At 36.6% G+C, this 27,935-nt stretch overlaps 1 protein-coding gene across 1 annotated transcript; it reads left to right on the top strand.

The window, feature by feature from the left end:
- The first annotated feature begins 941 nt into the window (after nt 1-941).
- On the top strand, nt 942-25,104 carry LOC142351418 (cystathionine beta-synthase-like). The gene is made up of 5 exons (XM_075403424.1): nt 942-1,467; nt 4,128-4,284; nt 22,086-22,769; nt 23,602-23,742; nt 24,673-25,104. The coding sequence occupies exons 1-5, from the start codon at nt 1,139-1,141 to the stop codon at nt 24,970-24,972; spliced, it is 1,611 nt and encodes a 536-aa protein (XP_075259539.1). The 5' UTR covers nt 942-1,138; the 3' UTR covers nt 24,973-25,104.
- Nucleotides 25,105-27,935: the final 2,831 nt, after the last annotated feature.

Genomic DNA, 27,935 nt, shown 5'->3' on the forward strand with positions numbered 1-27,935 from the left:
AATGAAAAATACTGACTAGAGTTTCCATGGGAGGCACCGATTTTTTCTTTCGCGAAGTTAGTAAGTTTGTTTCACACGCACAATATATTAACAAAGGAGAATTGAAATCTGGTAATAAAAACGAGTAAATTTACTCAAATTTGTTGCCGGTAGACACCCGTAATGATAATAAAATGAGAAATAGTATAACGTTTGGCATGGAGGGTTTAACTTTTCCCTCTCACTCCTTGCACTATATAGCAGGACAATCAAAATAGAGCATCAAATAATAATAATAATGATTCGTCAATTAAAAATTCCGTATTTTTCCCTAAGTTTAACTCCTCGATATCTGGCAATACTAAAAGCTGAAAGAAAGTAATAAAAAGTGCAGAAAATGAATAAAAAATTAGCTGTGCGGCGCTTGAAATAGAAAGAAATCTCGTTTCCGAAAAATCCTACTTTCTGTTGTTATTTTCCGAAAAGTCTGGTTAGTTATCATCATTTTTTCTATACAATTTTTCACAATCACTCCGCTCATTTCAAAATCTGAAATATACGCTGAAACGTACGGTGGCGAATGAAATATCGACTGTTGATGGATGAAATGTTGAAGTTATAAGTTCATTATTATTAAAACTAGTTATGATAATTATTACATTTTCATGTATCTTAGTTGCATAGTATAGAACGCCTTCTGTTTCTGATTTTGGAGCAGCAAATCATGGGCGACGACGCCATTCTTGTCTCTCAAACAGACAAAGTCACGTGATGAGAATATTTCAACGCATACTTTTATCACGGTATGTTGGTACTATAAACATATATGCTGCGACCATTGTTAAACCCCAAATCATTTTGTCAAATATTGGAGTGAACTTTTATTTGATCAAAATAGATAAAGAGATTATATATCTTGTTATTTCAACACTCACTTCAAATATTATATTATTCTAGTAGGTTTAGAAGTTAGTAAACTCCCTCTTTTAATCTCACATTTGACCTCCCTAAATCTTCAAAACTCTGTTATATATTAAGCCATTAATTTAATAACTCCATATCTTATAAAGGTTACGTTATCTGAACTAAATAATTTTCGGGCAAATTCATTTATGAGCTTGGGAACTGATAAGTTATAGCTTTTGACACAGCTTTCAACATGCATACCAGCGATCAAGCTAATTTAGAGCCGGAACAGGCCAAAATCAAGGAAATATGGAGCGAATCGTTCGAGTGGAAAGCGCCTGATCGCACCAGCCGTTGTACTTGGCACCTGGGTTCGAACCCCGGTCACTCCCCTCACAGTCACAAAGTTTTTACAGGTGAAGAGAAGTTGAAAACAGTCCAAACGGCGGTTGATTTGATTGGACTTACACCCCTGGTGCGGCTGAACAAAATCGAAAAGGCAGAGGGTTTAAATGTGGAACTCTGGGCTAAGTGTGAATACATGAATGCGGGGGGAAGTATCAAAGACAGGATTGCAAAACGGTAAGAAATAGCGGGTACCAATTTAATTTTACGGCAATTTACGTAGTATGCTCTCCAGTAACTTGATTCGAACTAAAAAGAGGCCAACTAAAAGAAAGCCCCTCCCCTAAAAAGGGTAGTCGGTCAGCTCGGGGGCACTATTCGAACTAAAACTAAACTCGTGACCCGTTCAGTTTACAACACTAGTTTACAGCACCAAATTGGGTTACATTCACTATTATTATATTATTATATTACTTTCATTTTTACTCTCTAATACCTTCTTATGTATAAATTGTCTCATGATTTTCCTTGTAAGAAATAAACACACGATAATTGGCTAGGAGGGGAAACACGAATTGTTTTTTTTGCAATGAGAAAATGTATATAAACCATGACTTTTAAGTGAGACTAACTCAAGAAAAAACCAAAAAGATTTACGTGATTACTTTTCAAGTTATTGTTTCAATTTTATTATACCTCCTGTTGTCCCTAAAAAACAGAGATAGCTGAGTTGGTTCTTGAGTTGCAAAAATTTTAAAACTTGATGGTAAATTTTATTTAGCTAAGTGAATTAACTGTTGCGATCATTTTAATGCAAAACTTGGTAATGGATAAAAGTATATCCATAACTAATTAAATATTGAGTTTTGCATCTTTGAGTTGAAAAAGTTCAAAATCATGATTCTCATAGTTTTAATAGCGGAACCACTTTTATCACTTTTCCGGGCAACGCTGAACAACATATTTTGTGTAGCCTATGAAACCATATGAACATTTTTGCATTTCTTAGAGCTTTTCATTGTGAATAACTGTCAAAAGCAAAAAAGATTTTTGAGCTCAACTATAAACAGTATCTTGTTTCAGCCATTGCTATTAAATAGTCAACGCTAACACCTTAAGTTTTAGCTCTTACTGCTTGAGCAATATCGCTAGGCATGTAGTTACCACGCTCAGCTGAGCTTCTTTCAACTTGAAGCTTTTCCTCTACTGCTGGGCTTCAATTGCCAGCCAGTGGCTTTTATCCTCTCAGAGTTGGGAAAAGTGCGGCTACTTCAATTCTCCTGCTTTTTTTAGTGAAGCTGTATACTTTTTGCCAGTTGGCTTGGTATCATCCGTTGATCCTTTATGTCGACATAAAATATGACAATAGCCCAGCGGTATTGCATCGTATAGCAAAAACAGAAACATATGAGTTATGTAGCACAAGTAGCACTATACATCTCACCCCAGTTTTGAGAATATTGTAAGCTTGTGAATATGTTATCTTCTCTGGTTGAAACATACATTCATCTGTCTTATATCTTGTTGTTTCATCCTCTTTATGTTCCAACTACAGCATAGGATTTGTTAAATATTAAGCGAGAATATATGTGTATCTGTATAATTTTCACTATATGCTTCAAATGTCATATTGAACCTAAGATTTCAAACACAATTTTCCAAAAGAGCTAAGAAAAGACCCGGAATGATAGTCTAGCTTAATTTTTGTTTAAACAATTTTCGGATCTGTTCTGTTTACCCCCCCCCCCCGCCAGCTTAGTAGGCTTATATCTTTTACGCCCCCAGCCGCACGTGCTAATTTTTACATAGTAAAGCCTTACGATGCAGAGGTATACCCAAATCGTCACGGGCAGATATGCCCGATGCGTGTATCTCGTGTTAGTTTTTACTATGTTAATACATTGAAAGTGGAACAAAATTGCGGAAAATAGCTACTTTAGCAGAAACCGGCAAATTGGAAGGGAATATCGTATCCCGTTTTCGCAAAATTGTCCTAATTGTAGCCGCGAAATACAAGTACAAACTTAATAACCTATTCTTCGCGCGAGTTGTATCACGCATCCGCTTCATTTATGTATCGATTTTTTGCAGGCAATGTAGCTCGATTTTGCATATAATCCGCAATTAAGCCTAACTTAATTACTACTTATTTAATTAGGCCTAACTTATTACTATTAGTAGTGCTTTATTACTACTTTATTACTACTTATACTACTTATTACTACTTTATTACTACTTATGTGGTTGCATGTATTTAAAGCACTTTAAAGCTTTGAAAGCTTTACTTAAATCTTTATTAAATTGCTTATTGCATGCTCAAACTGTGCGCGAATAATAGATACCTAAATTGAGCGGAAACGTGCTACAAGATTTGTTACCTACTTTTCGCACCGAATGTTCTTTTATTTCGCAAAATTGGCGGAACCCCTTTTGCGAAAAGTAAGATACAAAGGATGTCTCCTAATTTCGTTCATTGTATGTATCTAATTTTTGAGCCAATTTTACTAAGGCGGAAATTTTGAGATATACCTTTGCATCGTAATGAGTGCTATGTAACAACATATAATTTGTAACTGGGGGCGTAAAAAACAATGGGGGGGGGGCAAAACAGAATAGAATCCCAATTTTCATGAACAAACTCGCGGTTTTCAATAGTTTTTCTTCTGTGAGGGCATAATATTGGAAATGGTAAAAAATAATGTTGAATTTAATATCGCATGGTTACAAACAATTTTGCAACTTACATGAGGAGGTTAAAAATTGAAGCTTTTAAACTCCAAAGTTGTCAGTTTTTTAAAATGAAAATTCAAATTTTTGTAACCTTAACAAGTTTGGTTAAACATTTACATTTCAATAACTTTATTTTCCGAAATCTAAAAGTCTGTTTCGTGTTGCAGAATGGTGGAGGATGCAGAAAAGAGTGGTGTGTTGAGGGAGGGGTCAACTATAATAGAGCCCACCTCTGGAAATACTGGCATCGGCCTGGCTCTAGTCGCAGCCGTCAGGGGGTACAGGTGCATTATTGTCATGCCAGAGAAAATGAGCAATGAAAAGGTACGAAGTTTGACGTTTTTAACTATTACAGGCATTTTCTGAATTGCGTTTAATTGTAATTGTGACTGAGCTTATGAAAAGACTTTGTATAGACTTTATGTGAAATTTAAATCTCTTTTGTGAGATTACGCAATTTTTTCTTGTGTGCTGAAATAATTACACAATTTTGTGTGTGAATAAGCGCATGAGCAAAATTTCCGACCTTTTAGCAATCTCTTTTTTTTTCTGAAAGCCTCTTTATTTAGTTGTTCTTTTGAAAAGTCATAAAACCAAAACGAATGTGATAGCTTATATGAACGTTTAGTCTGGTTTCAGTGTGGAAATCCATGTTAAGTCATCCGAGGTTAGATAACTGTCCAATTTTCCAACCTTAGTCTATGGCGTATTATTTATTACAGCTTTCCCAGCAACTTTCAATTAGGTTGAATTAACGTTAAGGTTGAATTAAGTTTAAAAACGACGATACCGAATCTTTCTTATGTTGAATACCGAACAAAAACGACGATACCGACTAAAAAATTATAGAAAATTTCGTCGGTTTGGCTAGAAAAAAAACGATAACGACGATTTTTCATGTTTGAAAACCGAAAATTTCAAAATTTCTCAACTAGGGCATGTAATTTGGATCAATATTGCCGCGTCACTACTTTCACGTTGTTTAAGCGCTTTCCTCATTGCGCGGGAAAAGACGGGAGGAGGTGAGTAGTATATAGAGGGACCGAGGTGCCCGGGGGGGGGGGGGGGTAGTGAAGACCCACATGTTTTAAGATTTGCTATAGCGGTTTCCAATCATTTCGGTCATCATTGAGTTATCCCATCAATGTATAAAGATAGGTAATAGATTTTACAAGTATTAACATTAGATTTATGGTAGCAACATATAAAGATAGGTATTAAATTTTACATGTATTAAGATTTGATTTTCAACAGTAATGTATAAAGATAGGTATTAGATTTTACACGTACTAAAGTTTGAAATAAGACAGCAGCGGATTACGATAGGTAATAGGTCTTATGTATAAGATTTCTCAATAAATTTTTTATTACAAAATAATTATTAAAAAAAACTAACAGATAGCAAATTGGAAAATGAAGCTGTGTTATATCTTTTCTTTCACAATGAGTCGTCAATTTGATGCTAATGTTTTAAGGTACTTAGTAGCAAACAGTTCTCAATATGAATAAGTGCAAGGCAGAAAATTCTACAGTGCTAATACAATTTGATGCGCTAATACAGATTGTTGTAATTTATAATTTATAAATCACGTATTTATCATGAATGACATCACAGCAAACTATTGCTAATTTTGATTTTCACAGACTGTACGGATGAAAAGGATTATCTCAATCAACTGATAAAAAAGAAACGAAATAATGAACTTAACTAAAGGTTAACTGGAATAAAAATGGATCAAAATAGACCTCTGATGAACTATTAACATTGTATTGGTCTCCTTTTATGGATGTCTACATTGATACACATCAGAGGTGCTAGAACAAAAGGAACTTTAAGAATTTCCAGATGTTTGTTTATTTCAGAAGAGTAAGTCTTGCTCGATTTCTTCATCCAGGGTTGTCTCAGATCTGGTCAACAGTGGATTCATCAACTTGAAAAAATTTTATTACGATCACATCACATGTTCACAAGCGTAGAACTGATTTAAATGTATAAAATGAAAGAAAAAGAATCAGAAAGTTTAGATCATCAAAGGTCTCGTATGAATTCCATCTGCATCCACAATCCGTTTTGGATAGAAAAATGAGAGTCCTTTTTTTGTTTGCTCATAGCTTAGAATTTGGTGATTTATAGTTCTGCATCCTCTGTTAGTTGAGGCTATATTCACTGCATCGTCCAGGACTCGTCTGTATTTCTGTAAAGGTCCACCATTGTTTTCTTCCAGAACACTCTTGATGAGTCCTTTGCTGCTGAACTTAGTTTTGTTCGTTACCGAATTATAGCAACAGTACGTTTTGCTACATAAACATAGCATTTCAGTACATCGGAATTCCTCTTTGAATAATCCAGGCTCACGCTTGTCATGTTTTATATGTTTATCACAACAAGTTCTTGGAAAAAATTACTTGAACTATTAGCATGAAAAAAATCTGTACAGTCATTACGTCTCATCTCGTTCCAAATACTCCTCATTTCTGGTTTAATGCATTCATAGAGATTTTCATGAGCCAGTACCAGATACAAAGAATCAGTGTCCATTTCAAGCTCCTCGAATTTCTGAAAGAACTTGTCAAAGAAGTTGTAGTAGAGCTCCAGCATTCTCACTTTTGCATACTGTAAGATAAAGAATCCAACAATTATTGGTTCACGATGCTCAACAGTGCTTTTCACAAGCTCAACCTCATATATATCTGTCGAAACGTTGTTCAATCTTCTAAGACGACGGTTATTAATAGCTTTATGCGTCTTTTCATCGTTAAGATAAAGAGTTTCTGTTTGTCGACTTCGATCCATAATCTGATAACCATACGAGCTGTTCCCAAGTAATTTCATAGTTTCAGCAACAACGCTAGAGTCCTGATTCTCATCACCTTCTCGTCTTGCATCAACGACAGATTGTACGAAACCGTTTAAACATTTTTGTGGGGTATGCTCAATGAATCTGTGGATTTTGATACAACGTAGACCCAGCTTCAAATAAAACTTTGATAATGGTGTTATAACTATTCCATTGTTTAATTTGTAACTCAAAACTAACATTCGTTGTGGTTTAAGCAATAACGCGTTTTTTTCAGCATATTCCAGCATGAATTTTCCTATCTTCTCTCTTCCAACATCAAAGTTTTTGAAAATTGGAGGAAAGTTTGCAAATCGTTCACGAAGCTCTTCAGGAACTTCTAAATCACATTGTACATATCCGAATAAATTATCTTCCTCTATCCTCGCCAACAGTTTTTCATTACTTAAGGGTAATTTGTAGGGGAAATTTTTTCTAACATGGTTCTTCAACATGGAGTTCGCCTGAACAAGATCCCACCATTCACACTCTCTCATCTCTATAACTTTATATCCTTTCTTTTCTAGGTAAAGCTTTCGTAACTTATCGGATTCACGTTTCCGGATACGAAATTCAAATTCATCCTCACTAAGATTTGGTTGAGTTTCCCTACAAGGACAGAAATGGTAGTAGCATCCAAGGGCTTCAAAAATTGTTTGGCAATGACCACAAAAGCCATCCGCAGTTAAAGAATCAATTTTTTCTGTTTTTCATTCGTATAGAAGCTCTCAATGGTGCATTCGGATCTGGTTGCTTGATAGAAAGACATTACCATGTTCTCAAACTTCGTGATTTTGTTTTGACGAGCTTTGAACTTTTGAAGATCGCTATCAAACTCCCATCTAGTGTAGAGTCCAGCTGGCATCGCTTGGCACATGGAGAAGGGGTACAATTGGCTAGCATCTATTCCAACTATTGCTTTACAGATATTGTTTGACATCCGGATGAATGTTTTGTCTACAACAGCTTTCCTCGTAAACACTATTGATGGACCACATGTCATTTCGATTCGTATTTTCTCATGCAAGTCTTTGTCAGCTTCGATGAAAGGGTAAAACTTTCTATCAGTTGATTTATGAAGACAGATATTCGCCAAATTGGGTAGTGTACACCCAAGCTTTAACATATCAATTTTCTGATCGTGATAAAATTTCATTATTTTCTTCATTGCTTGCAAAGTTGGTACAACATCTTTGTTGTTATACCAGCGACGGAAATCGCGAAAATTTTTCATTTTCTCCATCTTCCACAACTTTTCAAGGAGAGCATAATTCTCTTTTCCAGATAAAGGTTTCTCTTTCAAACCCAGTTCTCGGAGAACATCTAATTCCTCTTTTCCAGATTCCATCATTTTCTTGAACTGACAGAAGTACTTCTCCAAAGGATTTAGATTTCTTAGTTTGCTGAAGAAGGAATCATAGGGTGGAAGATGATTGCAGTCAAGTTTCGTCGACGAATCGAACCATTCATATGGAAAATAACCTTTTGTCTCCTCAGATTGATATGATTTTAGAAAAAAATCCAGTGATGTTGCTCCACCAAGAAAGTTCAAAATATCGAGAAACTGAATATCACCAAATTTGAAAGAAATAAATTGATTTGCCTTTTTGATTACCGTAAGTTGAATAGCTCTATCGTTAAGGAGATGGGGAATAATATACGCTTTAATTAAATTTAGGTCATATTTTCCACTGTTGAATCCAAAAACTGGTAGAGTGTCAACTTAATTGTTGAAATGACGCTGGAGATCAAGGGGTTGCTTTTGCTGGATTCGTAACAAATTTTTAGTTGCATTACTATCATCTGTTTCGCTACTGATGTTTGGTTGAGTTTCGGAGATAATTTGCAGTCTGGAGGAAACATCACTCAACCTAGTTTTGATCTCTTGGGTTTCAAGTCCGCCAGGAACTTGGGTTTCAAGTCCGCTTTGTTTTTTGCTGCTAACGTTTCCAGTTGAGCTACAAAGGATATGATAAGACGATTAGGATCGTTTTCGCATACGAAAACTGGTTCGTCCAACAAATTTGAAGAGATTGATACCGATACAGGTACATGAGTACCAATCCATGATGTTGTCAGTGTGTTAGTGGCTTCCACTGATTGAACACGTATTGCTTCGAAGTCGAAGACGACAAAATTTCTGAAGAGTGTATAATCCTCTGGATAAGTGATTGAGAAGTTGGCAAGCTTCTCAAATAGTGTTTCCCGCAACGAATAAGCACCCTGCAGATAGATATTCTTCACTCGTTCTTTGCAAGTTTTCAAATGCCGGTTGAAATGACCTGAATGGTTGAAAAACACATCACAGCTGGGACAACGAAACTTCTTGAAGAATTTGTTGATACCATTAACATAATTACTGCGTCGTACAAGTTCACCGATAATTTCATCATCTTCAATGTCAAAATCATAGATTAAAATGTTTTGTTTGATTTTTTCTTCAATTATTGGAATTTGATCAAAGGAAACACCTGTGAAGTTTTCAGGGTCGCAACCACTTGCAGTAACAAAATTGTGAAAAATTGTTTTTGCCTGTACTTCAACATCTACTGATCCAAATAAATGAATAGCAATTGCACGGAACAAACACAAATTATCGTTATACGGTTCATCGTGTCCATTTGAAAGCAGACAATTTACTTCAGGGTTCCTTAATAATGGCTCTGGAAGAGGTGAATCAGTGCAACCCATAGGTATATTAGTAAGAAGCGCTGCAAAGACAGTAACATTTGTAATTACTGTGAATCGCCATTTTGAGTTTTGGCGTTCCTGTGTACATGCTTCAATCAAGTCAACTTTCTCAATTTCGTTCTGGATGTTTAATAAATCGTTTCTATTGCTTAGGAGAAAAGCTCGGTCCAGCAGTAAATTATTTTCATGCGGATAAAAATATCGGTAATCGTTTGTCTCTATATTTTGCAACAAAAACCCCAAAGCTAGGTTAATTTTTACAGCACAGTTGAGGTTTGCAAAAACTTCATTGAGTTTTTCGTTGATCTCTTTGGTGTCCAAATTCAATAAACTGAAGTTGAAAACTTCCTGTCTGCCATGCTCAGCATGCATATCGTCAAGTAAATGCTGACAAGCTGCCAGTTCTTCTTTCAATGATTCGCTATCGTTATCAATTTTCTCCATTATCTCACGAACACGGTTTGTGGTTCGTACTTGAGGACCCAACTTTTGTGCTCGCTTGATGTGCATTTTTGCGATGCAGTTGAAGTGAGTAGAAACTTGGGAACTGTTTCTGACAGACAAAACATTTGTTCAGTGTATTACGAACTTTTGCTCCGTGAGCCTTCGCAATATGGTAAGATAATTCTGCAGCATTTTTTGTCGCAAAATTACAATTCTTTTTCTTACAGTAAAGAGTGCCCATCATACATGTCTTCCTGTGGCGAGCAATATTGGTCCTTACAACAGATTTTCCACATTTTTCACAGTTGACGGACAGGTTTCGTTCTTTTGCAGGCATTTTGTTATAACTGGGTAAGTTTAACTATGGAATGAACAAATAGATGTTTTATTCTTGTCGGAAGGTATTGACAACTGAGTCCTAGAATATGAATAAACAAATGTCTCTCAAGTTCTGCAGAAATTCAAGGTGTATTCATGACTACATGCGAGCAATAAAGTTGAAATATTTATTTATGTTACTAAAAATAGATTTTATTTCGAGTCGTCAACCAATCACAGCAAAGTTAGCAGAACTTCGGGAAATTGCGACAACTCCGATTTGAACCCAAAGAAAAGAACCCAAAGTTTACCTCAGGTTAAAGATTGTGGAACTTCGGGAAAATGCGACAGCTTTGATTTGTTTGGGGAGCTTCAGAAAAACCAGACAGCTATAGTTTGTTTACTTAATGTCTAGACAGAATTTGTTTACAAGCAATAAAAATAACAACAATGTAATGAATTTTCGTCTTCGAACGACCTTGAAATTTTGTTTACACCATGTTATCAACTCAAACCCAATAATTCATAGAGGTATATCACTGTTTACTCACTCAGTTTAATCTCTTACTATGGTTGAAGCTATGTACGAAAACAGTCCTGAATACTTCAAAAAATTTCAAAAACGATTCAAATACACTATTTGCGACACAGAACCAAAACCTCAAGATTCTGGAATAGAAAATTATGCGTAGAGTTATCATTCGTCTTCGACTGTTATCGATGGTTGTTCGTTTGGTTCCAATCATTGGCATCTCATTTTTGAAGATACAGGTCCCGAAGATAATATTGTTTTTTCTCCGTATGCTCCTGCAACGATACCTTGCCTTGTGACTTGTTTTAAAATCCTTATTTTGCCTACGGAGAAAAATTTTGTTACCCATGGTGCTATTGTCTCTCGCTTACATGTTGCTGTGGAGTACTTGTCAAAGTTTAATCATGTTTCAACCAACAAAACTAAGAGACAACTTCCTCTGCCTAACCCTGTGAAAAGACTCTCAACCATTACTACTACCACTTCTAACAAATGTGCTTCTACTATATCCGATGTGACTGTAAAACGTTTTTGTCAACTAATGCTTGGTGAACATTCTTCTTCTCTCTATCAGAATATGGATATACTTTTAAGTGGGCAGGGTAGTTTTGTACGTGAGACTTCAGACTATTTAATAAACTTTCAGTGCTGTAAAAATTCTACTGTCTAAAATAGTGCTGTGATAGAACAATTAATTCAATTTCATCCATATGGTTAAAAAATGCCAGCAATTGCAATTCATTTACATCAGGTACAAATGGAAACTTAGTGCTATAGAAATAATGAGCAGTATAGATGCAAAATAAACCACACAGTTGCGAGTCTGCTGATTGCAGGTGAGACTGAATATCTCTTCTGTGCTCCATAATATCCATCATCATATATAAATCAGTACACTGCTGTAAGCGGGAGAAAATGTCTTTATAGGCAATCAGAGGTAGTGCTAACGGATCTGCAAAGTATAGTACGGGGTGTGCATAGCGTTTCGCAAGCATCACCCAATGTGAACCAATAGAATCAGCTCGCGATGTATTCACAATTATAAAACAGTTAATTGGTAAATTTAAGGGATAATTGTCAGCCGCATAAACATCTCGAAATTTAAATTTGAGATGTTTGCACTTTTGAACATGAATATAAATTTGGTCTTCATCCATTAGTAAGCATTCATAGGTAGAACATTTTTGGATACGTTTCTTGCAGAGTCAATGTACACAGTAGACGATTTTTCTCCCAGGAAAAAAATTTCAATGTTTCAAACCAGTATCAAACCAGTGGCAAACCAGTATCAAATTTCAGTTCAACCGATAATGATGAGTTTGTTAGTTTGGGATGAATAAAATCGTGTGTCGCCTCTTGCGTGCTAGTTAAGTCAAAGACCATTATAAAGTGATGCGCAAAATCACTTAGGGGTATTCCATGACCGTTTTCAACATAAACTAGGGCACTCATTGAATTGCAATACAGGCGCTTGTTATCATTTGTTAACATTGGAGTGCCAGCTGTTGCGAACCCGTTTCGATAGACCGTAATTTCGTATTGTTAGTTCCAATGAATGCATTGCTCCTGCACAATGCAACAATCAGCCGCCTTATTGGTTCTTTTGTGATAATATCTTCATGTTTCCAACTGCGTTGACCTGCTGTTGCGAGGAATATTTTTGTTATTACTTCATTGTAGCGATACATTGCCGCAGTTTTTAGGAGTGTTTTTTCAATGGCTCCAACAACGTTGTCTGACACTGTCATCTTTCTAACAAATAAGTTTGCTTCATCGATGTAACTTTGTAATTTTTGACCGCTGTCTCACTAATGGTAACAAAATCATCTTGCGATCTTCGGAAAGAAAGTCTCAAGGTAACACCACTTACTAGATGTTTTTCACAGGAAAAGAAATCAACAGCGAGCTTTCCATATAAAGTAACTTGTAACGATTCTCTCACAGCTACCTGCCTTGCATCCCTTGAAGCTGCAGCAATACCAGCGAGGCTCGGTTCATACTCGTAACCTTTTTACTTTAACAAAGTTTTCTTTGCATCGGTTCCATGTGAAAATTCTGTTTCAATAAAACTTTTATGAGCATAGTGTCCATTAGCTGAGGAAATTTTTTATTCAATTTGCAGAAACAGTACAGTCGGCGAACAGTGAATGAAGAACAATGTTGACAAAATATGCAGCATCGGTTGCGGTTGCATCGCCGGTGGTATATCGCAAATCAGTTCCATCAGCATTTTGAATTCGACATTATACTTCCAAATAATTTTTCTGCAAATCTATGAAATTGTAGCGATCGCCTACAACTTCGAATTCGAGCGATGATCCAGAGGGAGAATAAAGTGGTCCAGTTTTTTGCTCAAATGATTGATCAAAGGTGACTAGCAAAGGTGGTTTTTCAAATAAATCCAAGGAACTGTGAGTGGCTTCGGAAGGTATTACAATATTAGTTCGCATTTTTGACTCGAGAGAAAAAATCCAGTCGACTTCTTCTTGGCTGTGGTTTTCGAGAAATGATTTTTTTTAGTGGAACGTTTCTTGTAGGTTCGAGGTTTGGCATATTGTTGTCTTTGACGTTTAATAACTTGCCGGCCTCGTGTTATGCGTGAATGGAGAGACCCACCAAATTGTTTTCGGGCTGTTTTTGCAACCGTGCTTTTCAACGCCTGCTTTGCCGACTTTCGTTTCGTTGCTACTTCAACCAACTCAGGTGCACCCTACACTAAAAGCTCTCGGCCAATTCTTTTGGCAGCGGGCCATACAATTCTTCTCGCCAATGGTAAAGCAACTCTTCCAATACCTGCTGCGAGGGCTCCAAAGCCACTTCCACTTTGACGATAATGACCGGAGAAATGTGGCATCGACTGTGATGCTTGGTTGCTGTAGTAAGCTTCCATTTCACTTGATTTTTTGAAACTTTAAGCCTACTATCACTTTTCCTGTGCCATTAAATGGGATAAGTTTTCCGGCTTCGTTCCTCAACTCCACTTTAATGTCCTGAATATTGTTAGAAAGTATGGGCTTGTAATCCAGAATTGTAAATGTCTTGTGACGAATAGGTGTAACAGTGTTTATGCTGCCGTTTCTTAAACGCCTTTCGGTCTCAGTGATTTTAATTACAGGAGCTCTCACGTCTCCAATAATTTGATATCAACTGGAAAATCACTTTGGTGTCTATTGAGAGTTTTGTGTGATTTGTATCCAATATGAATGTATCCATCATGCGAGTTGTCTTTTATACCCTTGAAGCCGAGAATACTTGGAACTTCTTCGTTTTCAAATGAAAAATCCTCATTCGCTCCGAATTGTAAAACCAGTTTATGAGTAATTTTGTCAAAAGTAAAATCAAATTGTTTAAACTGAGCAATTCGCCTGAGTTCATCCATTAGTTGATCCAAGCTACTGTAAATGCCTTTGCGAATTTTTCTGAGGTGTCCACTGCGATTATTTGAGGCGTCGAGTTCCACTCCCGAGTTTTTATAAACGACTGACCCGTTTGAAATGACGTTGTTGATGTTTGATGGGAATGATATTGAAGATAAAGCTACTTGCCATTCTCCATCCAAAGTAAGTGGTTGAGATAACTGGCTACGGAATTTTGCCATTGTGTTTTCACCAAAAAATTTCCATTGATGCGTTGGATATTAGGTCGATTGTGAATTCTTTGGCGGGATTCATTTTATTCGTCTGCAGTAACTAACACGTTTACTTGGACTAATTCCGGTTCATAAAATTTACCTTCAATTATAACATTGTTTGCATCTATAAGACTGTACGTTGGTGGACTCACGGTAGCAGTTTTGAATATCGTAAAAACTTTGTCTGTATATTTTTGTTTATAACCTTTTCTGAATTTTTTGTCGTGCTTTGCAATCCTAACAAGGTCTCCTTTTTCGTATTTTGGTTTGTACTTTGTTGTGTTGACTGCTAATGATATTAAAAATGGTTCATGTTTTTTGAAAACTTTATTAGGTGCTAAATGGGTTACCCGGTTAACACGACTGTTTATAGTATTTACAAACTGGGGTAAATCTTCAATATATGTCCAAGTCCACTTTTCTTCCAAATATTTGTAAATGATGTTTTTAAGCGAGCGAATGTTCCTCTCTGCAAATGCCGACTTGGTTTCGCTTTCTGTTGTATATAAATGAATTTCTTTCTTTTCACAAAATTTTTTGAAATCTCCTTTGAACTCTGATCTCTTGTCTGTCCATACATTTTCTGGTTGTTTCTTCTTGATCATTTTTTTGAACGCTTCAACAGCATCTTTTGCATATAAAGTTTTCATTGGTTGAACTCGTAAATAACGTGATAAAACATCCACAGCCACTAACAAATAATTTACACCGTTGTAGTGTTGGGCAACTTTATCCATATACGCAACATCGACAGACCAGATTTCGTTTATTCTATATGCAACAGCTTTCAGTCGGGGAAAACATTCCCTGAATTGTCTGTGTTTCGTGTACGGGGCTTTCGACTGAAGATAGCGAACAATTTTGTCTCTGGTGAAACCGCTAGCCTTCTTCAAGTTAGCAATGCTACCAAATGCAGCACTGCCTTTAGTGTACAATTTGTCTAACTGTTTAACCTGATAGGAAGTAATTCTCCCAGGGGCTGGTTGGTTTGATTTCTTTTTCTGCCTCTTCAAAGTTTCTCTGGTCGTTGTCAGAGGCTTTTGTTTTCTTTCGCTGGGATTTTGAAGCAACTTCTTTGTCCGACTCATATTCCAAAAATTGCCGTCTCTCTTCAGATGATAAATTTAGAAACTTTTTGGCGTATGTGATACAAGTCAAATGCGAACCAGTATCGAGATGCGTTAATACACTGAATTGTTTGAAAGATAGTTTGCAAGTGGTTTGCTGTAGATTGTAAAAAAAATGTAGCAGCAAGAACTTCTGTATTTGTACCATTAATAAGCAATCTCTTTGATGAGTCCAAGGACACAGAATCTGATTCCTCTATTAGGTCCAGTATTGAATTCGCTCTTTCAAACTTTATCCCCTTCAAGATTCTAATATCATTCAGCACTCCCTTTTTGATAGTCGATGTGTTGTGTGTCGTAAATGATTTCGCCATAGACTCGTTTATTGTACTTCTATCGTCCCTTAAAGCGTCAGTCTGTTGATCTGTATCCTGTTGCGAGGCAGAAGGAGCTGATGGTGACTTGTCTCTCTGGAGAAGTGATATCTGCTTGGCTGGATTGTGAATATTTTTGTTGCTGAGTAATTGAGAGACATGAGGTTGTTCTCTTGTATACATCTGTTTATGTATTAACACAAACTCTTCAGTATGCATTTTGTTCTAGATATTCAATGCAGGGTAATGCTATGAGTTGAATCAGATTGTTGCCCGAGGGAGATTGAATTATTGTTAACCGTTCAGTTTTCCCTACTTTCCTGTTCGAAAGTTGACGCAGAGTTTTTTCAAATTTTTTTAGTTCTTTTTTATTGACTGGAACAACTCCAGAGAGTACATTCATCACACAGTCACTCAGAAACGAAATGAAGTCGCCGTCTTTAAGTAACTCGGATTCAATGTTGGAGTTCTTGTTTGTGCTATTTGCCCATTGCTTGAGCATAAGCAAATGTTTCTTTTTCATTCGTAATTGATGTAACAGCGGCTTCCTCCGAAGGAATGTAAAAAATTGAAGGATTAGGTCCAATAATATGTGACGCAAATCGTAATCCCTGACTGGTTTTGAGATCGAGATCAATAATAAAATGTCCAAAAAGCTCCGCAGTTGCTAGTTTGTATGCTTCTTTTATCAGTTGGAGACAATTCAACTGTTTTCCAAGATATTCAATTTGTTGAATGTCACGAAGCGACTTGAATAATATTATGTTTGTTGTATTCAAATCAATGGTTCTGGACCATTTGCTTTGATGGAACAAATTATGCTTGACGTATATAACATGTAATTTGCGATGACGTCCTGAGGCAGCTATTTTTACAAATTCTTTATCGTTGAAGATTTCTTCACATGAATCATCATAGATAAGCAGACAATGCGATAGATTTTCTGTTATATCAAAGCCTGAGTATTTTAGAAACTCAACCCCTGGTATAACTTGTTGCATATCTTTGAAAAGTGGTTGGAACTCTTTGTAAAATTAATAATATATTTTCTCAAAACGTGGATAAAAGGTCGAACCTTTTAGCATTCGAAACAAGAGTTCTGTTTTACCACAACCACTTGGTCCTACAATTGACATGAATACCCTGTCATGTGTAAGAATAATTTTGTTCATAGTTTGGGACTAGGTAAAATGTAACCAACTAAACTCAATAAGAGAGCAATCCAAATTGATTTCTCTTCGCAGCTTTCTGATAATAGAAAGAGCATAGAGAAGCAAAGAATGATCAATAAGACAATGATACTAACTTGAACAAAAAATATTACTTCGGACCTTGGCACTGTTGAATTTGAACAACAACGCCAAGGGGGCCTCTCCTTTTTGTTCACATCAAAGACTAAATTACTGATACCGGCGTCAGCCTCGTCTCTTTGATTCATTGGAGAAAAATAATTAATTGAAAAGTGAATTGAAACAAGGATGATACAAAATGTTAATTTTTGAATTATTCTCTGGGCAACTGTTTCATGTAGCAGAACTCAAACAAATTGAAACCTGTAATATGACTTTTTATCTCTAGTTTATAACAAACGGTTGATGAGTCATTTTCCTCGAACGATGGGTGACTGAAGACTTTTTCAACTTCGGGGTGCTCCAAGACATATAATCGCAACTCATTCGGCATCTCATTTAGTGATAGCTCACGTTCTGGTGGTGTTTTTTTTTCAATCTAAATTGAGGAATTTTTTTGTCTGCCCATTGCTTCCAACGTGGGATTCGCTGCTCTTTGGGGGACTGCATAGGCTTCTGGTTTGTTTTGTTCATAGCCATAATTGAACTGATTCCGATGTTCTCGAGCTCTCTGTTTATTTTTTACATACAGTTGGAAGTGATAGAAATTATCTATCACGGCAGGAAAGCCCTAAAGCTGTCTAGTTTGTCGGGAGAAAGAGTAATGGTTGCAAAATAACGTTTTGCTGCTGCGCTATAAAGCGAGCTGTAACGCGGTTGTTGTGCTGTGTTTGGCTTATTGTTGAGATAGTTCGCTCGGTTCCGTTGATCACTTGAAAAATTATTCTGTATTGGTGGAGAGGGATCCTGAACTCTGTTGAATATTACAATCGGCTGATCGTCAAGTGGAGTCAAGCAAGTGAATATCTTCAAGTTGTCTGACAGATAAGTTGTTAAAGTTGCCGTGTCTTCTCTGTACATCACTTTGTGTCCACTGTGAGAATATTCTTGCGTTCCGCGCAGTGATTTGATAATTGATCGTTTGTTAAACGAAAGTTTGAATGAAGATAACAGGAGAGAACTTGTTGTTCTGATATTATCTCTGAGATTCGGGGACAATTTAGATCCTCCAGATTATAAATAGTTTTTTTGCAAAAGCTTACTGAGGAGCTCACACTTTTCAATGCCTTTGGCAAAAAGTTTTTACGTATGATTCGGAAACTGAAACTCAGACAGATTGTTTTCAAATCACAGTAAGGTATATCACCTTCGTCCCAATCAAGACCATGTAGGTTATTGGTCAACCAAATAACAGTTTGTCTATCGTGTGCGGGTAAATCAGTGAATTTAAGCGGCGGTTTGAAAAATTTTGTATCGTTGTAACTGGAACACAAACTGAGTTCTTTTATAATGAATCCAAGTGACTTGAGTTTGAAAGCTTCGAGATCGAGGACAATAATATTTTTGATTTTGCTGCCAAAATTTTCTAGCATTCCAATTCAAGAAAAAATTGTGAATGAAAAATTTTCACTGATAGAATGAATAATACTCCTGTCAGGTGTCCAAAAAGACAATTGTTTAGTGGTGAGTAACGGAAAGCGTAAACATATCCAGGGCCTTTTTTTCTGCAATCTTTTATAAATCCAGCGGCGTCATGCAATGCAGCATGAAGTCGTAGGACTTTGCTCCGTTTCAGTAAAGAATCTGGTCTTGAATTGTCAATTCCAATGAAACCACCATAGGACCTAAATATAAGTGCTATTTCTCCGTCAACTTCTGGATCTAACAAAGAACAAGCAGCTACGAAATATAATTGTCGATAAGATATGTGTGTATAATTTATGTTACCTCTCAGTGATAAAACTTTCTCATGAATGAGCTTGATGTCTTTTGTTCCTATTGTAATCAATATTTACTGTTTACTGAACGCGAGCGTTTAGAGTTTTTGTTTATAGATCTTTCAATTCTGATTGGTTGTCAACTTGAATAATAAACCAAGCACTCCGATTGGTCAATTTATTTTGGAAAATTTTGTGACCCTGATCATGTTTGAGCCTGATCCAATGACTCTTCAATTAATATATCATCTATCATTTTATACATCTACTAACAGGTTAGTTATTATTTTTTTTTGTCCGATTTATGTATACATTTATGGACATAAGTGATTATGACCTTAATTGTGCACATAAATACGTGAAAAGTTATTTCCTTGTATTTCCTTGATTTTCTATCAATGTGTATATTTATGTATGGTATGTATGTGTATGAATGTATGTATGTATGTACATATGTAAATGTATGTATGTATACATGTATGTATGTAGGTATGTATGTATGTACATATGTCTGTATGTATGTATGTATGTATGTATGTATGTATGTATGTATGTATTATGTATATGTATATATGTATATGTATGTATATATGTATTCTGTATATGTATATATGTATAAGTATATGTATGTACGTATGTATGTTTGTATGTATGTATGTATGTATGTATGTATAATGTAAATGTATATATGTATATGCATGTATATACGTAACGTATATGTATAAATGTATATGTACGTATGTATGTATGTATGTAAGTATGTATGTATGTATGTATGTATGTTTGTGTGTATTGTTGTATGCATGTATGAATGTATTTATGTATGTATATGTATGCATGTATGTGTATGTGAGTATCTATATATGTATGTATGGATGTATGTATGTATGTATGTATTATGTAAATGTATATATGTAACGTATATATGTATATATGTATATCTATGTATGTATGTATGTATGTATGTATCTATGTATGTATGTATGTATGTATGTATGTATGTATGTATGTATGTATGTATGTATGTATGTATGTATGTATGTATGTATGTATGTATGTATGTATGTATGTATGTATGTATGTATGTGTGTATGTATGTATGTATGTTTGTATGTATGTATGTATGTATGTATGTATGTATGTATGTATGTATGTTTGTACTTATGTTTGTATATATGTATGTATGTATGTATGTATGTATGTATGTATGTATGTATGTATGTATGGATGTATGTATGTATGTATGTATGTATGTATGTATGTTTAAATGTATATATGTATGTATGTATGTATGTATGCAAGTATGTATGTATTCTATCTCTCCAGGATGGCGCAGGGGAAACGCGCTGGGCCCATAACCCAGAGGTCGGTAGATCAAAACTATCTCCTGCTCAATCTTTTTACGTAAACTTATAGATTTTTTTTGTATGCATATGTGTACCACAGTTGAAATGTTTTACTTAGAAAAACCTGATTGGCTGGGATTGGCTTTATAAACAACTAGAGATCTCTGATGGTTCGGGGGTTTAGTTTGGGTGTGGTTGGTGTAGGTGCGTGGCGTGTGTGTGTGTTTGGGTGTTTGCGTGTGTGTGTGTGCATGCATTGTTGTGTATGTTTGTGGTGATTGTAATTGGTTGATGTTTAGCGGAGTGTTTGGGGTGTGGCGGTGAGATGAATGTTGTTGTTTATCACACCAAACGTGTTTCACAACTTCTCATATTGATTAAAAGTGAAATAGCGTTGAAAATTTTCGGACCCCATTTTCATAACATTTCACATTGATTAAAGCCAAAAAATTGACAAAAATTTTTTAGAACCCATTTTGGAAAAAATTTTACAAGTTATTGTCCACCTATGGGACAAAAATTTCATTTTTCGAAAAAAGTGTTTCCGGCAACTTTTTTCACTCACAAAACATGTTTCACAATATTTCACATTGCTTAAAGCCAAAAAATCAAGAAAAATTTTTTAGGCGCCGTTTTTCAAAAAATGTTATAAGTTATTGTACCCCGATGGGACAAAAAATTCAATTTTCGAAAAAGGTGTTTCCGACTACTTTTTTTACTCACAGAACCTGTTTCAAACTAGTTCACATCTTTTAGAGACAAAACAACAAATTTTTGTGAAATACAATTTTTTTTCAGAAAAAAAATGGGAGCTGATCAGAACCACAACGGGGGGGGGGGACATTATGTATTAAGATAGGGAATGCAGAAATTGTCCCCTAGGGGGGCACTTAGGGGGACATTTACTGCGAATTTGCGTTAAATGTCCCCCTAAGTGTCCCCCCTAGGGGGACAATTTCTGCATTCCCTATCTTAATACATAATGTCCCCCCCGTTGTGGTTCTAGTCATTGCGCGGGAAAAGATGGGAGGAGGTGAGTAGTATATAGAGGGACCAAGGTGCCCGGGGGGGGGGTGAAGACCCACATGTTTTAAGATTTGCTATAGCGGTTTCCAATCATTTCGGTTTCCAAGCGGTTTCCAATTTGCGTTAAATGTCCCCCTAAGTGTCCCCCCTATGGGGACAATTTCTGCATTCCCTATCTTAATACATAATGCCCCCCCGTTGTGGTTCTAGTCAGCTTTTTATACTACTGAGGTGCCTGTCACATTCTTTAAAATTAGTTTTTTCTTGGTACCAGTAGACGCTCGTAATGGCCCCCTTGACATTTTGGGTCTTCTCACGGGGGTCTAGGTCTTGACTTGAGTATAGATGTTAGGGTATATAATCTTCCAATTATCTTTAAAATTATTGATCAGTGATCTAACCTCAATTTGCAGAAGGCTGTCCACTTTCTACACCTCAGAAACGATTTTGCATGGATTCGATGTTAAGCATCCGGTATCCAATTTTTTTTTATTGAAGGAGTCAATGAGTCTCTTGTTAGCCGAGTTTCGAATCAATTTACAACTGAAGCTTGATCTAATACATATGTCAAGTTTTTCTCTCGTGAAATTTTCATAAGGTCTTTTTTCAACGGTTGATCATCTTCTTCACAGTTTCTATGATTCAAACTGACAAAGAATTTATAGTAACCAAGATTTGTAATCCTAACATAATTTAATCAATTTTAATTCATTATGCAATTTTGGGACCATTTGTGCATAACCATTCATTCCATTATGAATTTCTCCTTAGCAGTGATTGTTTTTTCTAAAGGTCAACATTCTGAGAGCTCTGGGCGCAGAGATCGTTCGTACCCCAACAGCCGCCAGATACGACAGTCCAGAGTCTCATATCAGCGTAGCCCAAAAGCTGTGCAGACAGATAGAAAATTCAGTCATTTTAGACCAGTACACGAACGCCGCGAACCCACTTGCCCATTATGACGAAACTGCCGAAGAAATCCTGGCTCAGATGGAGCACAAAATTGATGCCGTCGTCTTGAGTCCAGGAACCGGCGGAACCGTAACTGGTATCGGCCGGAAACTTAAGGAAAAAGTTCCAGGCATCAAAGTGGTATGTGGTGACCCTTACGGGTCAATTCTAGCGCCCCCCGAAATGAACAAATGTGTGAAAAATGAAGGCGGGTTCTACGAAGTTGAAGGAATAGGGTATGATTTCATACCGACTGTTTTGGATCAAAGTGTGGTCGATGTCTGGTTTAAAACAGACGATAACGAATCGTTTGATTGTGGGCGGAAATTAATGCGGGAAGAAGGACTGTTAGTTGGGGGAAGTTCCGGGACTATTTTGTCGGTGGCGTTGCAGCAGGCCAGAAAGATGCCAGACGGTAGCCGGGTTGTGATGGTGTTTCCAGACTCAATAAGGAACTACATGACAAAGTACCTTTCGGATGACTGGATGATTGAGAGGAGTTTTATGGATGACCCGTTAGAACTAGTAAGTAGCATTAATCTTTCCAAGATATTTTGGGGAGGGAGGGAGAGGGGGGAGGCGCACTCGAGACTAATAATAATTGCAAATTAAAATAAGATTTACATTGACATAGAGTATAGATATCTGTTGCCTTTAAAATTATATACCCGAATCCTTCCAGCTTCTAGTGGGAAACGTGACACAAAAGAAATAAACAAAATTTCAATTAAAACTTTTTTTACTAATTAAATATTTTGAAAAAAAAAACAGGATCACAAAAAATGCCAATTTTTGATGCCCCGACTATAGCTTTTTAGTTAAACCGTCGCTTATTACGTTGAAACTGACAATTCCGATTAATCCGACGCTCCTTACAGTAATACCGACTATTTCGACAAAACCGACAAAAACCGACAAAAACCTTCGAAAACCGACGCATCTTACAAGCAAAACTGATGAAACCGACAAAAACCGACAGAAACCGACGCTTCGTACGTCGTTTTTGTCGGTTTTTCTCAATGCGGGAAGACAACAGAAATAATTCTGTTATTGTCTGGTCTAATGACTCACCGTCGCACAGTTTCGCACTGTCTGGTTTGTCGAATCACTGTCGAACTATTTCTGATTGTTCGCGCTATTTCGCACAATTTCGCACAATTTCCCGGAATTTCGATTCATACTCCAACTATTGTCTGGACTGTCGAGTCATGGGTGTTTTGCGGCTGGATCGTCTGGTTCATACTTCCACGACCTCAACCCGGGCAACACACTGTCGAAAAAAGTAGAAAATTTGTCATTTTTAGACTGATACTAATTAAGTGCCGGAGGGCTGTAAGCTGTGTGTTTCTAATTTTAGACAGAAAGGTGGTGGCGTAAAAAGAGAGTCTCAGATCTGCCCACTATCATCCCAGAGACCGTGGGTCCCAAGGTCACATGTCAACTGGTTGTCAATCTGATGAGAGACCTCGGAGTTGACCAGATACCTGTTGTCGACCAGGTAACATTATCGCCTAGATGACGTGCTAGATTTTTCCCCCACAATTGGGTGCTAATTTTAAAAAATGCGAACACTTTTAAATGCGGATGTTAATCTTAAATGCGAACACTGAATTAGTTATTAGAGAGAGAGAGAGAGAGAGAGAGCGCACTACTAATTTTTAATTGAGGTCCTCGTTCAAAATCACTTATGATCAATTATATGAATAGGGGTTCGGACGGAGGGGGGGGGGGGGGGGGGGTGCGTTCAAAATTACACGATCGAAGAACAAACTAAATGTTCTGAGTACCTAAAGTCTGATTATGGCAAATTTGAACAAACCAAACAAGACGGATCATAAAACCAGGCGAGGTCTAATCTTAGCCAATCTAGGTCGAGCTACGGTGGAGCTACAAATAAATAACTATAAAAGACTTGAGCAAAGCACTAGTGAAAAAGTTTTTTCTCTGCATTAATCTCATTCAACGCTATTATAAAAACCGCAGTACGAAATTTCACCACATTCATCTCAATGGCTGTCCAAAAATTGCAATCAAAGTTTGATCACATGGCAGATTCTGATCATAGCTAATTTTGAACAAGCCAAAAGTCTACCCAAAACTTTATCGAGACAAAAAAATATTTTTAACGAGGCGAATTCTGATTATTGCTAACTTTGAACGAGGACGTGATCGCGCCCACAATTTTGAACCAGGTAAAGTCTGATCATGGGTGATTATTGTCTGGATGGATCTGATAATCCATATTTATGGCCTGGAAAGGTCTAATCATGGGCACTTTTGAACGAGGACCTCGACCTTGGCCGTTCTTTTTTGGTTGCGGTGATTCTTTTTCACCGCTTAACAGTAAACGGAAAATAGAATTTTTTTAGAACTAAAAATCGAGAGTCTGAGACAGTTTTTTACACTCTGTTTTTTTGAACAATTTCAGGACGGAACCATAGTCGGAGTGGCCACCCTTGGCAATATAATGGCCAAAATAATCGCTGGAGTCATTCAGGAATCCAGTCCAGTCTCTGACGTCATCTACCGCCAGTTTTGCAAAGTGTCACAAGACTGTACGTTGGGCAAATTATCCAAAATCCTGGAGCTGAACTCTTTTGCCCTGGTTGTGAACTCACAGAAGAATTGGGGTGATGACAAATCGTTTAAGATGAAAGAAATGATCGTGTCTTTGGTGACTCAGATCGATTTACTAAACTTCATTACAAATAACGAGCAGATAAGCTGAACTTGACCTTCTGTGACCCATTGGGAAATTTTCATTCGTTGTTTCAACATAGCCCATATTTAGTTTTTAGTTATATAACCGATATTGTCAGTTTCAAAGTTAGATAAAAATTACGAAACAACACAGCAACTACTTTTAAATTTTATTTATTACTGGTAAATATGTTTAGTGAATGGTTTAAAGTGAGCCAGCCCCATTGATTACGTAACCAAAAAAAAAATATATTTTTCTGACAGGGAAGCTGGGCAAATTATGTAAAATTTTGCATTTTTGTCGCTAAATTGTCTTCAGATGACAACTGACTAAAGGCACAAACTATCAATATTAAAGACTTCATTACCAAACGGAGGCAAGCCTGACAACTAACCTGAAAAAAATATCATCACGTGCTGTATTGGTTGATTGTAGGAAATAATTATTATGAATAACAGTTAAATTATCTCCAGATCAATTTATTTGGAAACAAAAAAAGAATATAATAAATGATACTAATGGATAGCTTACAACATGGTGGCGATCAGGCAAGCCGATAGGCAAGCCAGCCGAATTTTGAAAATGCGGCTAAGTAAGCCGAAAAATTTTGGTATAACCGTATTTTAAGTTGAGCTTGGCGGAACGGTGAGCGCACATCGCGGCCTCGCTGCCATGACCTGCCGGCAGTTTCCGATTAAATCCCACAACGGATGATAGGAATGGCCATGGACAGTGGTCCGCTGAGGCCCATACCTACTGGATGTCTAAAAATTGACGTATTGTGTCTCTTTGGTGCATTGGAATACATTATGCACTATAATACTGTAGAATTTAGTTCAAGAGTTTCATGCGTGGTTTCGTTTGTTCGTTGACACTTTTGATAATCATAATTTTAACTTTCACACATAAAAGGGAGAACAAAAAAGTCCGGTTTTTGACAGGTTTCAAAGACGGATATGCGCGCTATCACTAGAGCTAATATTGCAAACATTTAGGACTCAAATACGTTGTTATAACAACGATAAGACCAAATCAGCACAAAAATGGCCAACAAAACCAAAATTTATGTTTTGCAAGACAAAATAAAATCTGATAAGCGGAAAAAAGGAACTTAAATTATTAATCTGATTTTTTTCAGTTAAAAACGGATCTTAGTTAATTGTCATCCTTGGCCTTGCTCCAAATTCCCCCATCCCGAACTTGTTTTTCAGGCTTTAATAACAAATAGCTCGCTCGCGTTATAAAAAGAAATCGTCAAAGCGCGGCCGGGGAAGGCACCAGTAAAACTCGCTCTGGTCGCCTGAAAGACGCCAGGGGTGGAGCAATTTCAATTGTGGAAGACAAAAACAATGAAACGAACAAAGAGCAGCAATTAACAGCAGCAACACGAACAACAACTCAACAACACAAACAACGAGAGCATCAACCGACCTGTCATAGCGACTTGTCCGAAGATGGAAGGCTTGAGGAAAAAGCGCTAATGAGAAAAAAGCACAAAGTGAGCGCACCCATACCTAGTAAAAGCTAACTCTAACTCAATTAAGTCAGAATTATGCTTTTGTGTAGTGCATTTTGATCAATTACGATATCAAAACTGGACAATTTACCCCTTATTCTTTTGAAATAACACCATTAACAATAAAACAATGCATCGTTCAATCACTAATGCCGACCTTTAAGCAAATTCTTCCTTTGTTGGAGCACATTTTGTTTCAATCATATCAACCAAAGTGGGCTTACCTGAACTCGCTGGTGGTATAAAACATATAAATATTAGTTCGAAAAGCTCCGGCTAGCATTCTCAAATCTGTTGTTGCAACAAAATTAAGATCATTTGGGCCATTCAAGAGAACGGCAGCGCCCATCAAATTTGATAAGTGGCGTTCAAGGCCTTCCTTCCGCAAAAAAAAAATGAGTTCTTCAAATTTCCGCCATGGTTAGGGTTCTCCGTTAAAGAGGTGCTAAAAGCAGCGCACACGCAACTAAAGTCGGAATCAATAGTGCCCGCAGTTTTAGGTATAAAGGCTGTATGATCTAACGATGGGGTTTTCTTGAAGCAAATATTTTCCTGTACTTGCTTTGCGTTAATAACTATGTTGATTTCGTTTTAAATTCAATCAAGTTTAAGGCAAGTAGCATGAACCAAAGGACTTGATAAACAACAAAGAATGCTCTGATAGTTGCGAAAATCTCAGTTACATACTACTTACCGAACGATAGACTGGGCTTCTTGAACATTGTAACATTTTCAATAGGCAGTTCGAGCTTAATTGCTTTGATGTGCTCGTGTTTCCGACACTTTTTCAATGGGAAATTTTGCATTCCTGGACTAAAAAACATTGAGTCCAGTCTTTTTATTAATAAGAATTAGTCTTGGTTGGTTTACGACCTCATAAATGTTTAAAATTGTGTTCTTTTTTCTATCGATAAAGACTGACAATTTGTGGAATTGGCGATAAAACTGTAGAATAGATTGATAGAAGTGGAAGTCTATTGGCGTTTTAAGTTCGTGAAAAGCTAGTAGGAACTAAGGTATAATGAATCGTTAATTTAGTAATTTACTGGAGTGTGCACAAAATCGTTGAGCAAAACTGGAATGGTGTGGCTACTACTTCCTTGAAATAGTTATCAGAGCTTGACAAATCGAACTGTCAATCTCTGATACAGCTCCAGGATCCCTAAGTGCTCCTAAACCGAGCTTCCATAATTTAGCTACCCGCTTTTTCGAATTGAGAAAAACATTGGCTTTTTTCCTGTACCTGAAACCGTTTTCTTTGCTTTTTAAAACAAACAAGGAAAGAGAGGTTTCATTTTTTCTGCTTCTTTGAAAGTAACAACACTTTTACAATTGTCACCAAATTCATGATCAATTGAGAAGAAACGAGATGACTTTTATTTCAACCTCATAGTATTAACGCTGAAACTGTTTTACAAGGAAAAAAGGGCACAAAGAGCTAAGTTCTTTGTTTCTTTTTTCTTTTTATGACCAT

The sequence above is a fragment of the Convolutriloba macropyga genome, chromosome 13 (genome assembly GCF_964194025.1).
Source record: "Convolutriloba macropyga chromosome 13, txConMacr16.3, whole genome shotgun sequence".
Classification (NCBI taxonomy): domain Eukaryota; kingdom Metazoa; phylum Xenacoelomorpha; order Acoela; family Convolutidae; genus Convolutriloba; species Convolutriloba macropyga.

Coding starts and splice junctions, on each gene's coding strand:
- LOC142351418 (XM_075403424.1), top strand. CDS start 1,139: ATGCATACCAGCGATCAAGCTAATTTAGAGCCGGAACAGGCCAAAATC. Junction 4,285..22,085: donor AGAAAATGAGCAATGAAAAG/GTACGAAGTTTG, acceptor TTTTTTCTAAAG/GTCAACATTCTGAGAGCTCT. Junction 22,770..23,601: donor TGGATGACCCGTTAGAACTA/GTAAGTAGCATT, acceptor TTCTAATTTTAG/ACAGAAAGGTGGTGGCGTAA.